The following is a 14,903-nucleotide window of genomic DNA, read 5'->3' on the forward strand; positions in this document are numbered from 1 at the left end:
AAGCTCGCAGCAATTTCTCTACGTGGACCTGGCTGGCCAGCACTATATATACGGCTTCAGGCTGCATTCCTTTCGAGCATCCCATGCCTCTGGCGCCTCCTTCATGCTTCTCTCTCCCTGCTTTCTACCTGCATCTAGCTAGCAGCCAGCTTCATCTCCTAGCTCTTCGGCTCTTCCTGGTGGTTTCCCTCTTTTGATCGTTAGAGATCTAGACTAAGATGTCTGTGCGAAGGTCGCGGGGGGAAGAAGACGACGAGCAGGGCAGCGGAGGGGACGATCATCAGCAACGGCACAGCGCGAGGCGGATACGGCCGGCCACCCCAGTCTCCTTCAGATCGTTAGTCTCTTCACTCGACTCTATCGTCGTGTTTTGAAATGATTTTCAGTTTACTTGACCTAGCTATATATTTGGTGGCTTGACTTCTTTCTTTTAGCTAGCAACTACATATGTGTTTGTTCCTTGCTTCCTTTGGATCGACCCAACTGCATATATTAACGATAGATTAATTTGATCTTTTTTTTTTGCGGGTGATGAGAGATTTGATCAGCCGATTGTTCCCCTTTTATTTGCTGAATCGATACCTGTTATTAATAACAGAATCTTTCGGTCAAGAGATGAAAATACTACATGAGCTTATATCATAGCTACATGTATTAATCATTATCTCATGCATCAACTCTTGTAAAACTGATGAAATCCGATTTTAGATTCACTCAAACCCAAGCTAGTTTGTAGTAGTAAGAGTTGTAACCCATCTAAGATCTCTGTCTTAATTAACTTTATAGCTTAGTTGCCAATGATATGCTCTACGCGCAGACGTTCTACATATCCATATGCCAGGCTTGCACGTGTGTTTTTCCAGATAGCTAATTAACTTTGTATATGCCTTTTTCCCCAAAAAATAAGAACTTCATATTTACTTTAGTTTTTCCGGACCATCTTTGCAGCGTCGTCAGAAGAGCCGTCACAGCAGACACTATCCAACAAATTGTGTTTGGTTTGGAACCAGTTATTCGTAGGGTGGTAAGATTCAGAACCCTATATGTATTTAGTTCTCACTTTGTTTAGCCTACTTTTTCTTGAAGAATCAAATAACGCACTAAATCAACTTCTACATATGGCGTAGATATTAATTAAATCTTCTATAGCTCCGTTTGATATTATGATAATTTGCCGAAATAGCGAATTCCTATCACTTTTCTAAAAGGGATAGGTGTAACAATAAATTTTGACAAAATAAAGATTAGTTACTCCAGTGAGCTAGATTCCATGGTGTAGGTGCAAACACAAATCACAACAAACCACCAAATTTTTGGATGCCCGTTAATAGTTGAATTGTTACTACAAGGGGAGGAATAACAGTATGGTCAAACTATCTTGGGATCATGATATTTGTAACTTAACATATCCGAAAGAGATGCGAAATATTTTGTACAAGACTCAAGTGAAAAGAAAGTCATGCACGCACGTGCAAAATTTTGGTAGAGAAGTAAGATTGTTATATTAGTGGCAAAGTACATACTGCAACTTGCGGACGTTCTGGTATTGGAAGTGTGGAATTGGGGGGGTACAGATCTTTGATCACGGAAAGAGTGTACACACCACGCACAGAAGTGCAGAGAAAAATGACAAACAAGTTCACCGAGAAGTACACACCACTATAGGAAGTGTAGGAAGAATAAGATAGAAAAAGGTCCGCCAAGAAGTAGAAAAATTGTGTTCAGCCTCAGCTTGTTCATAATATGCTGTAGTGCACGGTAGCATGAAAAGAGCTAGGGTGCATACACTCTTGCATGACTGATAACAAAAATATTCAGTCCATTTACACAAATATTGATCATATTTATGCGAGCAACTGCTTATGAATTCGCAAATTTCTGATGTATTTCGTTTCCTTAAGTTGTAGTATCGGTCGTCAGTAGCTTAGACTGCAATGTTTAAGTGTCTATTTCATGTTAACATTTAGGTACGGGAGGAAATTCAGAACATCTTTTATCAGCATGATCACTTACCATACAGGTATAATACATTTACTGTCTTTAATTACATCATGAGCTACTAGTATTCAGTTGCTTAGTCATATACTGTCTTTTTTTTACACAATATACTGTCATTCTTGACACAGTATGTCCTTTGTTCACACTATTTTTACAGTCAATACATGCAGCCATATTCTACATAGTAATAGGTTGCAACATATTCATAGAGCTCTCTTAATTTAACACCATTGAGTTTTTTTTTGAAACATCACATATTAAGAAGCAACACTCTATTACTTTTTGAGTTCGCACATTGGAAAAAAATGTTTGACGATGAAAAAAGTTTTCAGCAAGATTAATTATATGCATGTACTAGTTCCATAAAAAATTTCAGTGGTATCGGATTGCAATATCTATATGATAAAATCAACCATCATTCATCAGGTCTCTTCCTTCACCCATCCAACAAGTCGATGTTCTGCCTAGGTTGAAGCTTTCCTTTGCAAAGAAGCTCATGCTACCGATCTTCACCAACAACAAGCTAGTTGATGCCGCAAAGAACGCCATTGAAATCTGGCTTATAGATACTAGAACCAACCATCGTATCACAGAAACAAACACTAACCAAGGCTCTTCAACAATGAAGCTAGAGGTACTTGTCCTAGATGGCGATTTCAGATGTGAAGACGACATGGTGTGGACAAATGATCAGTTCAACGCTGCAATCATGAAGGCCAGAGAGGGTAGGAGACCACTGCTTGTGGGTAGTACACTCAATGTAGCAATGAACAATCAAGGAGTGGCTGTTATAGAGGATGTGGCTTTCACTGACAATTCAAGTTGGATAAGGAGTAGGAGGTTCCGAATTGGTGTGCGCGTCATGGCAACTAGCTATTATGGGCCAAGGATTCAAGAGGCATTGAGTGAAAGCTTCACAGTGAAAGATCATCGTGGCGAATGTAAGTATGATTCTCTTGGTTAGCCAATCTTTAAGATTAGGTTTATGTTGAACGTCAGTTTCATGACTACACGTAGCCTTTCTGTGAGTTCCGCCATATCATATTCCCTAGCATGTACATATGTGGAGTAATAGTAAACACTACATTAAAATGCATTTACCTTGTTTACTAGTGTACAAGAAGCATTACCCTCCAATCCTTTCCGACAATATATGGAGGCTCAAAAACATCGGAAAAGATGGGCCAATTGATAAGAGACTGGAGTCCGAGGGGATCAAGAATGTCCAGGACTTCTTGAAACTTCACACGATAGACCCTGATAAGCTAAAAAGCGTAAGCATCATATTTTTAACTATACAGATACTACATTTCATAGTATTGTTTTTTTTATAATCTGTTCCAAATTTTCAGCTCGTTGGCATGTCAGATCGGCAATGGAGAACAACACTCAATCATGCAAAAACGTGTAGTATGGGAGGGAAATGCTATGTTTTCAAATCTGAAGGGTGTGATGTTATATTCAGCCCCATAGGAGAGATTTTGGCAGCCAGAATTGAAGACCAGACATGCTCTTTGCAACAACTACACCAGGAACATAAGGTACATCATCCGTAAAGTAGTTTGTGGCAATATGAACTTGGTCATCACTTAGCTTTGCCTTGTTCTTAACTGCAGGCCCAAGTGAACCAATTGGCCTCCATGGCATATGAGCAATGGGATCAATTGGAGGAAGTGGTGGCAAATGAGATGACACTTGCTGCATATGAAGGTTTGACGTCATTCCCTGAGGAAAAGCCTAGTTCGTCATGCACACCGGCGAGTAATGAAAGCATGATCAGCTCGGGGTCTCAAAATGCCGAGTATCTAGACAGGGTGGGTTCTAGAACAGCAACCTCTAGTGTTGCGATGGTGACTAATAGCAATAACTCCTTAGATTCTGCATTGGCTATTCCAACAAGTGATGCTATTTACTGGATCCCAAGCTTAGCCGTTGATGATGACCGCTTCACCTGGAACAACTCTACAAACCTCGGTTGTTGGGATCAAGTTGATTAATTTTCCTCTATATTTTAGTGGTTACTATGTTGTATGCTCGTGATCCATTACGAACGAGAAATGTGTAAATATTATTGAAGGATCTAGTATTGCATCTAGATGGGGGTGAATAGAGATTATATCATTAGTTGGAAATTTAGTTGTTCTCTAAGAACACCCTAAATGCAGTCTTTCCAAATAAAGGTATGGAATTTTATTTGCAAGGTATTAGTAAATGATTAAAGGAAGATGGATCAGAAACATAAGATTTACTTCGGCGGTTAAATTGTTGGCGCAAAGTCTTAAGGTCACAAAGACGCGGGCCACGAAGGCGCACCTATCCCTCTATGGCCTAGGACACGAAGTCCATGCCAATTATTCAGAGTAGATCATCACATGAAGCAACCAAACTCCTTGCCTCGCTAGTGTATAAATTCTCACAAGCAAACTTAATTAGTGGCACTCCCCTTTTAATCCACGCCCACAAGTTTTTTTTCCAAAAAGCGTTGGTGTGGGCGGTTACTGGTGGTGTGTCTACATTTTCACACGTCATAAGTGTGTGGGGCCAAGTGTACTGGTCAGGCATAAGTTAGCAGTGGCGCGTCAGCGATGTTGTCACTAGCGCTGGTGTGGCACCCACTCACCAATCCCGACGTCCGTGCGTGCGGCACTCACTGATCCCCATTGGCGGCAAGCGATGCAAGAGGAATTTCCTGTCCCTCATGCCAACTCAACCTGGACACTCGTTCCTCGACCTTCTAGTGCACATGTTATCTCCGACGAGTGGGTTTCCAGGCATAAACTCGATTTATGGCAGCACTCTCGATCACTATAAGGTGAGATGGGTCGTTCATGCACTAGTGCAGAACCGGGCTATAGCACCGGTTTGTAAGGCACTTTAGTGTCGGTTCGGTAACCGGCACTAAAGTGTGGGGACTAAAGGTCCCCTCCTTTAGTACCGGTTCCGCACGAACCGGTGCTAAAGGGCAACCACGTGGCACGAGTCAGCTCCGGGGGCAGGGAGCCCTTTAGTACCGGTTGGTGACACCAACCGGTATTAAAAGATTGGGGGGTTTGGGTTTATGATTTTTTTTTCATTTAATTTTGTGTTTTCCATTTAATTCTTTTTCGTTTGCTGGTATTTTACGATACGGCATATTGTACACGTTATGCATATATATAAATAGAATTTCGAGTAGAACCGGTCATATATATATCATCGAATGTCTCACAACCATCATTAATTCACACATACACACATGTATATATATATATATATATATATATACAATTATCTAGCTATATACAATTTCTCCTAATTGGTGCCTTCGGAGCCAGTGGCATTAGCCTAATTGGTGCCTTCGGAGCACGATGACAATTGGAAGTGGTTCGTGGGGGCGGTAGCGGGTAATAGTATTCTCTGTTCGTATCTATGACCTGGTCGAGCTAAAATCCCGCTATTTCCTCTTGAATTGCTTGTATGCGCTTCGTTGGTTGGAGCTTGTCCCGCACCTCTCTGAGCCGTTAAGAAGGAGATCAATATGCATGTGTATTAGTTGTGTGACTAGATATCAATAATGGTGTAAAAATTATGGATAGTGTTGTGACAAACGTACTCAGTCCTGTCTTTGAGATCTGCTCCTTTCGGACGCCATCATGCGAATGTTCTCGCAAACGTAGTATCCACACAGATTATTCCCCGGCGCCTGCTTCAGGGTCTTTACGAGAATGGAATTTGATCAGATAATAATTAATCAAGCATGATAATTAAAGAGATGGCAGCTAGCTAGCTAGTACTACTTAATTACTTACCTTGGGTCGATACCATTTCAGGTTTTGTTTCCATTGGACTGGAGTGACGTTGATGAACTTTGCCCAAGCCCTGCCCGCCGACAAAGAAAATGAATAAAAGGGTTATTAAATAGTTGTTATCAGGAAATGATGAACTAATTAAATAGGCCGAGATATAGTTAATAATGATTGAAATTACCTGTTTACTATCCCCTTCACGATGGTGTAGTCACTTTGTTTCTTAAGTAGTGAGTCCAGTACTTCAACTGTTTCTTCATCAACTTTAATGATTAACAAGATCCAGTGAAAACTGCATGCACACACATTTGCATGTCTTAATTAAGCGGGCATATATATGTAAGCAAAAACATGTAGCTAGCTAGTAAGCAAAAACAGAATTTGTAGTACAAGACAGTGTGACTCACAGGAAGTTGTAAGGAAATATTATATCTTCATTGTATTTGAGGCGCTTGAAAACTCTAGCATGCTTTCCTCTACACTTGCTCGATAATATGTATCTAATTTCCATGTGTATTCATTAATGGTATTTGGGTCAATAAACTTAATGTCATAGCGTGCACCTTTTTTTCATTTCATACATCTTCATCCTGCATAATACCATAGAAAAGAATATAGTGAGGATAATTACAGGTAATGATTGATCAAAATGATCACTACAGCTAGCTTGAGACTTAAATTACAGAAAGAAATCACTTACAGACAATAGCAACTGACGATAGATTTGTTGAGTGCGTCTTGATTGTATAACAGAAATAGTTCTGAATACTCAACGGACACAGCTTTCTCATGGAAGTAATAATCCTTCTTGACATTCACCGTGAGGGACTCTTAATTGGAAATCTTGGTAATGTTCATGCACCATTGATGCAATTCATACATTCTCGTTGGGAGCTTCTTGACCTCGTCTGGCTCGACCAAAGGTTGGCCCCGGACATATTTCTGTTTTATTTCCTCCTCTCTAAGCGGAGACATGGGCTCGATATCGAGGAGTTGTCCAACAGTGATCATGAGCCTTTCAGTCTGCTCAATATGCTCCTCGGTTATTACCACATCGCCCAGCCCGGGAATGTTAACGGTTTGCCCACAATAATATTGAGCGCCCGTACTCTCATGTGTTGTTGGCACAACAAGCGGGGGGATTGATTGCGCCGCCTGTTCTCCCAACCGAGGAACGATTTTACCGCTCCTTTTGCGAGCTGATTTGCTCGAGCTCGAGCTCGCCTCATTCTGTAGACGTGCTCGATTTAACTTCCTGAGGTGGCGCTCATAGTCTGTGTCAACTGGCTTGGGAGCTGGTGCTCTAGCCATACGAATGAAGTGGTCAATCTTTTCCTCAGGCACTTTCTCCGTTGGCGGCGGTGGTGGTTTCAGTGCAAAATGGGCTTCCACATGGGCCTTCACTATGGCTGCGTTTTCCTCCTCGGGCTTGTCGTAAGGCCTCTGCGGAAGAGGCGCGAGGCTTGGACCATATTGAAATCGCTTGCCTCCGCCTGTACCTCCCGCACTACCTCGACTTGTACCGCTACGCACCATAGCTGCGGCGGCTCTCTTTCGTGATTGCTGAGGCGGCGGAGACGACTGACGTGGCTGAGTTGGAGGAGGAGTGGCCTGAAGCTGTGCCGGACTTGGAGGAGGAGTGGCCTGAAGTTGTGCCGGACTTGGAGGAGGAGTGGTCTGACGCTGTGTCGGACTCGGAGGAGGAGTGGCCTGACGCTTTGCCGGACTTGGAGGAGGAGGAGTGGCCTGACGCGTTGGTGGACTTGGAGGAGCGGGAATCTGCTGACTCGGTGGCGGACTTCGACGAGGAGTCGGCTGACGCGGTGTCGGTGGCCTTCGAAAGATGATGCAATCCTTTCTCCATAGGATGATACGATGTTTGGCCTCTCCCAGTGTGTGCTCCTCGTCACCTCCAGGAATGTCAAGCTCTAGCCCCGAATATTGGTCCACCACCTCATCAACCAAGACACGAGCATAGCCCGCTGGAATCGGGTTGCAATGGAAGGTTGCCTCGGGGGGATTTGTAAAAGCAATGGCGTCCGCCACCTTCATGGATATGTTCTTCATTTTGAAGTGTAGCTCGCAGTTAGTGTTCTCCATGATGTCATCCACGGGGTATCTATTCAGCAATGCGTCGCCCGGGGCGGAACCCATGCTGCTTCTCGGCATGGATGGGACGGTGCTATCCAATGTTGGATCATCCGCTAGCTGCTGCCGCTGCTGAGACCCCCTTTGCTGGCTAAGTGAGTCGATCTGCTCCCGCTGCCGCTGGAATTTGACTGCCAAGTCCGCGTGCGCTGATTCTAGGCCTTGAAGGCGTTCATAGTCCTGCTTCCTCTGCTCCTCCTCCATCTTCCTCTTCTTCTCCTCCGCAATCTTCCTTCTCGCATGTTTTCTGTAGTCGGTGTTCCAGTTCGAAAACCCCTCATACCACGGAATAACGCCCTTGCCTCGTGTTCTTCCCGGGTGTTCAGGATTTCCCAGGGCACGCTTAAGCTCGTCGTTCTCTCTGTTGGGCTCGAACACCCCCGATCGAGCCTCTTCTATTGCAACAAGTATCTTATCTTCGGCTCCGTTCAGACATGTCTTCTTCGAAACTAAGCCTGTCTTCGGGTCCAACTCCCCCCCATGCGCATAGAACCAAGTCCTGCACCTGGGGGGCCAGCTCAATGTAACTAGAGTCACACCTGCATCCTCCATCTCTTTCTCAGACTTATCCCACTTAGGCATTGCCACCGCGTAGCCACCTGGCCCCAGCTTATGGAACTTATCCTTTTTTGCGGCATTGGCCTTGTTTATTCTCGGTCGTTCCTTAGATAATTCCGATTCCTTGAATTTCATGAAATCGTCCCAATGAGCACTTTGCTTCTCTAGTGTTCCCTTGAATACTGGAGTCTTCTTTCCTCCCTTCACGTACTGGTCCCATACACGTTTCTTGTGGTTGTTGAATGCAACCGCCATCTTCCTAAGAGCAGCGTCCTTGACTTTCTCCACATCTCCATCTGTGAAATGATCTGGTAGGGTGAAATGTTCCATGAGAGTTTCCCAAAGCAGAACTTTTTGTCTGTCGTCGACAAAGTAAGATCTGGATGTGGCTTTGCTGGCTCTCTCCATTCTTGAAGGGAGATCGGGAGTTGGTCCTTCACAAGAACTCCGCACTGACGAATGAACTTGTCCGCAATCTTCTTAGGCGCTAATGGTTCACCATTGGGTTTGATGGCCTCTATATTGTACTTTACGCCCTCCTTCAACTTTTTGTTCAGGCCTCGTACTGTCCTGCTGCCTGAAGATTTGCTCGATCCGGATGGCTGAAAGAAGAAAGATCGGTTCGTTAATATATCTTCAAGTCATTTAAAACATGTGATGATCACCAGATGCCTGCTTATATAAATATACCTCGCCGGTCTTTGTTTTTTCAAGATCAACATTTTCTTCGTCATGTTCATAGTTCATGACTTCATCAATTCGGTCGTCGCGATCAAATATTATATCACCCTCCCCGGTGTTGTTTAGATATTCGGAGCCGTCATAATCTTCTTCATTTTGATCATCATCTGGCCCGCGAGGATTGCGTATGATATTGAACAGGGCCTCTTCTCCCTCTCTGCCGGTATTGTCCGCCATAGCTTTTATTTAACTAATCCAAAAGAAATATATTCAAATTACAATGCATGGATGCAATTAGTTAATAAGGAAAAACTGAATCAATCATAGTACATAATAAGCATCATCGAATATAATCTCGAATACGTCGTCTCGAATAATAGATATAATCTCGAATACATCGTCTTGAATAATATATATAATCTCGAATAAATCATCTCGAATATTATATATCGAATACATCACTAGCTAGCTAGCTAGCTAATAAAGATCGAATACTAGAGAGTAATCTAGGCCACTCGCGGTTCCTGAGGCGCGGGCGGTGGACAACCAAAGTGAAGGAACCATCACTGGATCATAGCTTAGGTGATCTCCCCGAAGAACCTGCCAGGTATTGGAGAACCTGACGTCCATAGCAGCCATGTAGCGATGGACGTGCTCGTCCTCCTCCCTGACACGATGACGTACCATCTCCGGCGGGGCCGGCTCCCTTCGCACCAAAAGTGGCCCACGCGAACGCCACCAAAGGAGATCAGGGTCGACGACGGGACCCGGGGCCGGGTTCCTCACCAAGCGTCGCGCCCCTGAAGGTAGCACCTCCCAGTGCCAGCCCGGCGGAGCCCAGTCTCGGACATGGGTCCTCTGAAGCAGGACGTTGTCGCGAACGGGTCGACGGCGAGGATGCGGGTCAGGCATCGTCCACAACAAATACTATATGCCACAAAAGTAAAGTAACATTTTTTAAATGATGGATTGTGATTTCATACATGCAAATTCTAAATTTTATAACTAAAAATATAATAAACTAAAAAAACATTGACCATATCTGAAACTAACATTTCTATAACAAATTTTTTCTTTAACATTTCTAACATTTCTATAACATTAATACAGAAAAAACTAACATTTCTATATATAACTAACATTTCTATATATAACTAACATTTCTATAACATTAATACAGAAAAACTAATAACTAATAACAGAAAACTAAAAACTAAAAACAGAACAAAAATTATGTATGTGTGTGTGTTGTGTGTGCAGGCGACGGTGCGGGGACGGGGACGCCCGCAACGGCGAGCCAAGGCGATCGACGGCGCCGGCGGCGCGCGCGGCGTGCGCGATTGGAGGGAGGAGAGGGGGGACTGAGGCTCACAGCGCGGGCGAGGTCGAGGCGACGGCGACGGAGACAGCGACGCTGGCCGGTGCGGGGACGGGGACGCGGGCCGGTGTAGGGACGGGGACGGGCCGGCGACGCAGACGGCGCGATGGGGGCGGCGCGGAGTCGACGGGGACAGCACGACAGCGGCGACGGCGTGGGACGGGGCGGCGGCGATGAAGCAGAGAGAAGTGGAAGGAAACTGATGAAATTTTCGTAAGTGCTATATATATATATGAGGAGCCTTTAGTACCGGTTGGAGCCACCAACCGGTACTAAAGGTCAAATTTGGCCAGGCCAAGCGGCGGGAAGAGCACACCTTTAGTACCGGGTGGTGGCTGGAACCGGTACTAAAGACCAACCCTTTAGTACCGGTTCCAGCCACCAACCGATACTAAAGGTGGTGCACTGGCGCAGGTGCGGTGCGGTAAGTTTAGTCCCACCTCGCTAGCCGAGGGGCGCCCGCACTGGTTTATAAGCCCTAGTGCGGTAGCTCTCTCGAGCTTCTCTCTTAAGCAGGCCTTCCGGGCCTACATCTACTGTTATGCCCTGATGGGCCTATTGGGCTAGCGGGCCTGCATCCTGGCCCAATTAGAATTTGGGTTTCTAGTCGTATGCAGGCCGCTGTGGCCCAGTAGATGGGCTTTTTTCATTTAGTTTTTTCTTTTCTGCTTTATTTATTTTGTTTTATTTATTTTTAGTTGTTTTTTGCTGTATTTAGAGTCTCTTTGTGAATATTTTTGCTTTGGGTATAAAAAATTAGAAACTTTCAGTTAGTGCCGGTAGTTTTCAAATTTGAATAGTTTAAATTTTGAATTATTTGAAATTTGTGTGAATCACTAGTTTGTGAATAACTTAACTTTAAAAATACATTTTTTAGTGATTCTTTTTTATTATGTTTAATATTAGTGTGTTTTATCATTATATTCAATTTGGTAATGCTTAGGTTATTTAAAAAATGAAATGCCTTTGTAACAGATGAGTTTTCGTCCGAAACCCTGATAGTTCGAAAGAGATTGTCCATTTTGTACACGAAGTGCATCCAGTTTTTGTTGTAACCCTCTCTACTTTTTTGCACATGCTATGTGGGTGAGATTATGATACCATGCCAACTTTCAACCTTTTCGGAGTTCATTTGAAGTGTTTTTCAATTTGGCTAATAAAATCAGTGAATGCATGAAAGAATTTGTTTGCACATAAAATTTCTTCGCGTTTCAAATGCCAAAACACATAACTATCCTAACTATTATAGAGATTCCCTCCTGGGTGTGAAACACAAAAGAAAGTGATGATAGTGAAGCCGATCACATCCCAGATCTTTGGGTGTGAAACTTTTTCTTCGCGTGTGTCCCTTTGCGCCGTAACCATGGAAAATCTTCATCATTTAATGGGATGCTTGGGTCAATATTCACTGTGAATGGAGCAATTTCATCAAACTTTTCATAATCTCATGACATGTTTGTCTTGTCATCCACTCCCACGATGTTTCTCTTCCCAGAAAGAACTATGTGCCGCTTTGGCTCATCGTATGATGCTTTCGCTTCCTTATCTTTTCTTTTTCTCGGCTTGGTAGACATGTGCTTCACATAGAAAACCTGTGCCACATCATTGGCTAGGACAAATGGTTCGTCTGCATACGCAAGATTGTTGAGATCCACTATTGTCATTCTGTACTGCGGGTCTTCCGTTACCCCGCCTCGTGTTATATTGACCCATTTGCACCAAAACAAAGGGACCTTCAAACCACGTCCATAGTCAAGTTCCCATATGTCCTGTATATAACCATAATATGTTTCCTTTCCCGTCTTGGTTGCTGCATCAAATCGGACACCACTATTTTGGTTGGTGCTCTTCTTATCTTGGGTGATCGTGTAAAATGTATTACCATTTATCTCGTACCCTTTGAAAGTCATTATATTCAAAGATGGTAACTGGGACAGCGAGTACATGTCATCTTCAATAGAAGCGTCATGCATGGTACGTGTCTGCAACCAGCCGGTGAAACTCCTGGTTTGTTCACGTGTAATCCAGTCATCAGACCGCTCCGGGTGTTTGGAGCGTAGAAAATTCTTGTGTTCGTCCATATACAGAGCCACCAAGGCGGAATTCTATAGAACTGTGTAGTGTGCTTCAGTGAGAGAATGTCCGTCCATACATATTATTTGATCCCCTCCTAGCGTGCCTTTTCCATCCAGTCTGCCCTTATGCCGTAATTCAGGAGCACCAATCGGCTTAAGGTCAGGAATAAAGTCAATACAAAACTCAATGACCTCCTCTTTTTCATGGCCCTTGGAGATGCTTCCTTCTGGCCTAGCATGGTTATGAACATATTTCTTTAGGACTCCCATGAACCTCTCAAAGGGGAACATATTGTGTAGAAATACAGGACCCAAAACGTTAATCTCTTCACATAGGTGAACTAGGATGTGCGTCATGATGTTGAAGAAGGATGGTGGGAACACCAACTCGAAACTGACAAGACATTGCACCAAATCATTCTCTAACCTTGTTATGATTTCTGGATTGATTACCTTCTGAGAGATTGCATTGAGGAATGCACATAGCTTCACAATGGCTAATCGAATGTTTTCTGGTAGAAGCCCCCTTAATGCAACCGGAAGCAGTTGCGTCATAATCACGTGCCAGTCTTGAGACTTTAGGTTCTGGAACTTTTTCTCTGCCATGTTTATTATTCCCTTTATATTCGACGAGAAGCCAGACGGTACCTTAATACTGAGCAGGCATTCAAAAAAGATTTCCTTCTCTTCTTTGGTAAGAGCGTAGCTGGCATGACCCTGATGTATTCCATCTTTTCCGTGCATACGTTGTTGGTCCTCCTGTGCCTCAGGTATATCTTTTGTCTTCCCATACACGCCCAAGAAGCCAAGCAGGGTCACGCAAAGATTCTTCGTCACGTGCATCACGTCGATTACGGAGCGGACCTCTAGGTTTTCCCAATAGGGCATGTCCCAAAATATAGATTTCTTCTTCCACATGGGTGCGTGTCCGTCAACGTCATTCAGAACAGGTTGTCCGCCAGGACCCTTTCCAAAGACTACCTTCAAATCCTTGACCATATCATGTACATCATCACCAGTACGGTGGCGAGGCTTCGTCCGGTGATCCGCCTCACCTTTGAAATGCTTGCCTTTCTTTCTTACGGCATGCCTGCTCGGAAGAAATTGACGATGTCCCAGGTACACATTCTTCTTACAATTAGCCAAATATATACTGTCGGTATCGTCCAAACAGTGCGTACATGCGCGGTATCCCTTATTTGTCTATCCTGAAAGGTTACTGAGAGCAGGCCAATCATTGATGGTCACAAACAGCAACGCCTTTAGCTCAAATTCTTCCCCCATGTGCTCATCCCACGCACGTACACCTGTTCCATTCCACAGCTGTAAGAGTTCTTCAACTAATGGCCTTAGGTACACATCAATATCGTTGCCGGGTTGCATAGGGCCTTGGATGAGCACGGGCATCATAATGAACTTCCACTTCATGCACAACCAAGGAGGAAGGTTATACAAACATAGAGTCACAGGCCAGGTGCTATGGTTGCTGCCCTGCTCCCCAAAAGGATTAATATCATCTGCGCTTAGACCAAACCATATGCTCCTTGCATCATCTGCAAACTCCTTCCCATACTTTCTCTCGATTTTTCTCCACTGCGACCCATCAGCGGGTACTCTCAACTTTCCGTCTTTCTTACGGTCTTCTCTGTGCCATCGCATCGTCTTGGCATGCTCTTTGTTTTGGAACAAACGTTTCAACCGTGGTATTATAGGAGCATACCACATCACCTTGGCAGGAATATTCTTCCTGCGCCGCTCGCCCTCGACATCACCAGGGTCATCGCGACTGATCTTATAGCGCAATGCACCGCATACCGGGCAAGCCTTCAAATCGTCGTACTCACCACGGTAGAGGATGCAATCATTAGGGCATGCATGTATCTTCTGCACCTCTAACCCTAGAGGGCAGACAGCCTTCTTTGCTTCGTGCGTACTCTTGGGCAATTCGTTGTCCTTTGGAAGCATATTTTTATCATTACCAGCAACTTTCCAAATCCCTTGTTAGATACACCATTGTTTGCCTTCCATTGCAGCAATTCCAGTGTGGTGCCCAGCTTTTTCTTGTCACCTAAGCAATTCGGGTACAACAATTTTTTGTGATCCTCTAACATGCGCTGCAACTTCTTCTTCTCCAAATCACTTGTGTAGTTTCTCTTTGCATTGGCAATGGCCCGACCTAGATCATCAACGGGCTCATCTGATGCCTCTTCTTCAACTTCTTCCCGCATTGCCGGCTCAGCTTCTTCCCACATTACCGGCTCAGCTTCTTCCCCCATTGTT

At 44.2% G+C, this 14,903-nt stretch overlaps 1 protein-coding gene across 1 annotated transcript; it reads left to right on the top strand.

Moving 5' to 3' along the window:
- The first annotated feature begins 218 nt into the window (after positions 1-218).
- LOC119315105 (protein SAR DEFICIENT 1-like) lies at positions 219-4,051 on the top strand. Its single transcript, XM_037589780.1, has 7 exons — positions 219-337; positions 949-1,024; positions 1,968-2,020; positions 2,425-2,939; positions 3,112-3,272; positions 3,351-3,539; positions 3,615-4,051. The coding sequence occupies exons 1-7, from the start codon at positions 219-221 to the stop codon at positions 3,993-3,995; spliced, it is 1,494 nt and encodes a 497-aa protein (XP_037445677.1). The 3' UTR covers positions 3,996-4,051.
- Positions 4,052-14,903: the final 10,852 nt, after the last annotated feature.

Source organism: Triticum dicoccoides, chromosome 6A (genome assembly GCF_002162155.2).
Source record: "Triticum dicoccoides isolate Atlit2015 ecotype Zavitan chromosome 6A, WEW_v2.0, whole genome shotgun sequence".
NCBI lineage: Eukaryota > Viridiplantae > Streptophyta > Magnoliopsida > Poales > Poaceae > Triticum > Triticum dicoccoides.

What these genes read in the sequence shown, in the direction of transcription:
- LOC119315105 (XM_037589780.1), top strand. Translation starts at nt 219, where the DNA reads ATGTCTGTGCGAAGGTCGCGGGGGGAAGAAGACGACGAGCAGGGCAGC. An exon ending in AACCAGTTATTCGTAGGGTG is followed by an intron (nt 1,025 to 1,967) that starts GTAAGATTCAGA and finishes GTTAACATTTAG; the next exon opens with GTACGGGAGGAAATTCAGAA. An exon ending in GAAAGATCATCGTGGCGAAT is followed by an intron (nt 2,940 to 3,111) that starts GTAAGTATGATT and finishes CTTGTTTACTAG; the next exon opens with TGTACAAGAAGCATTACCCT.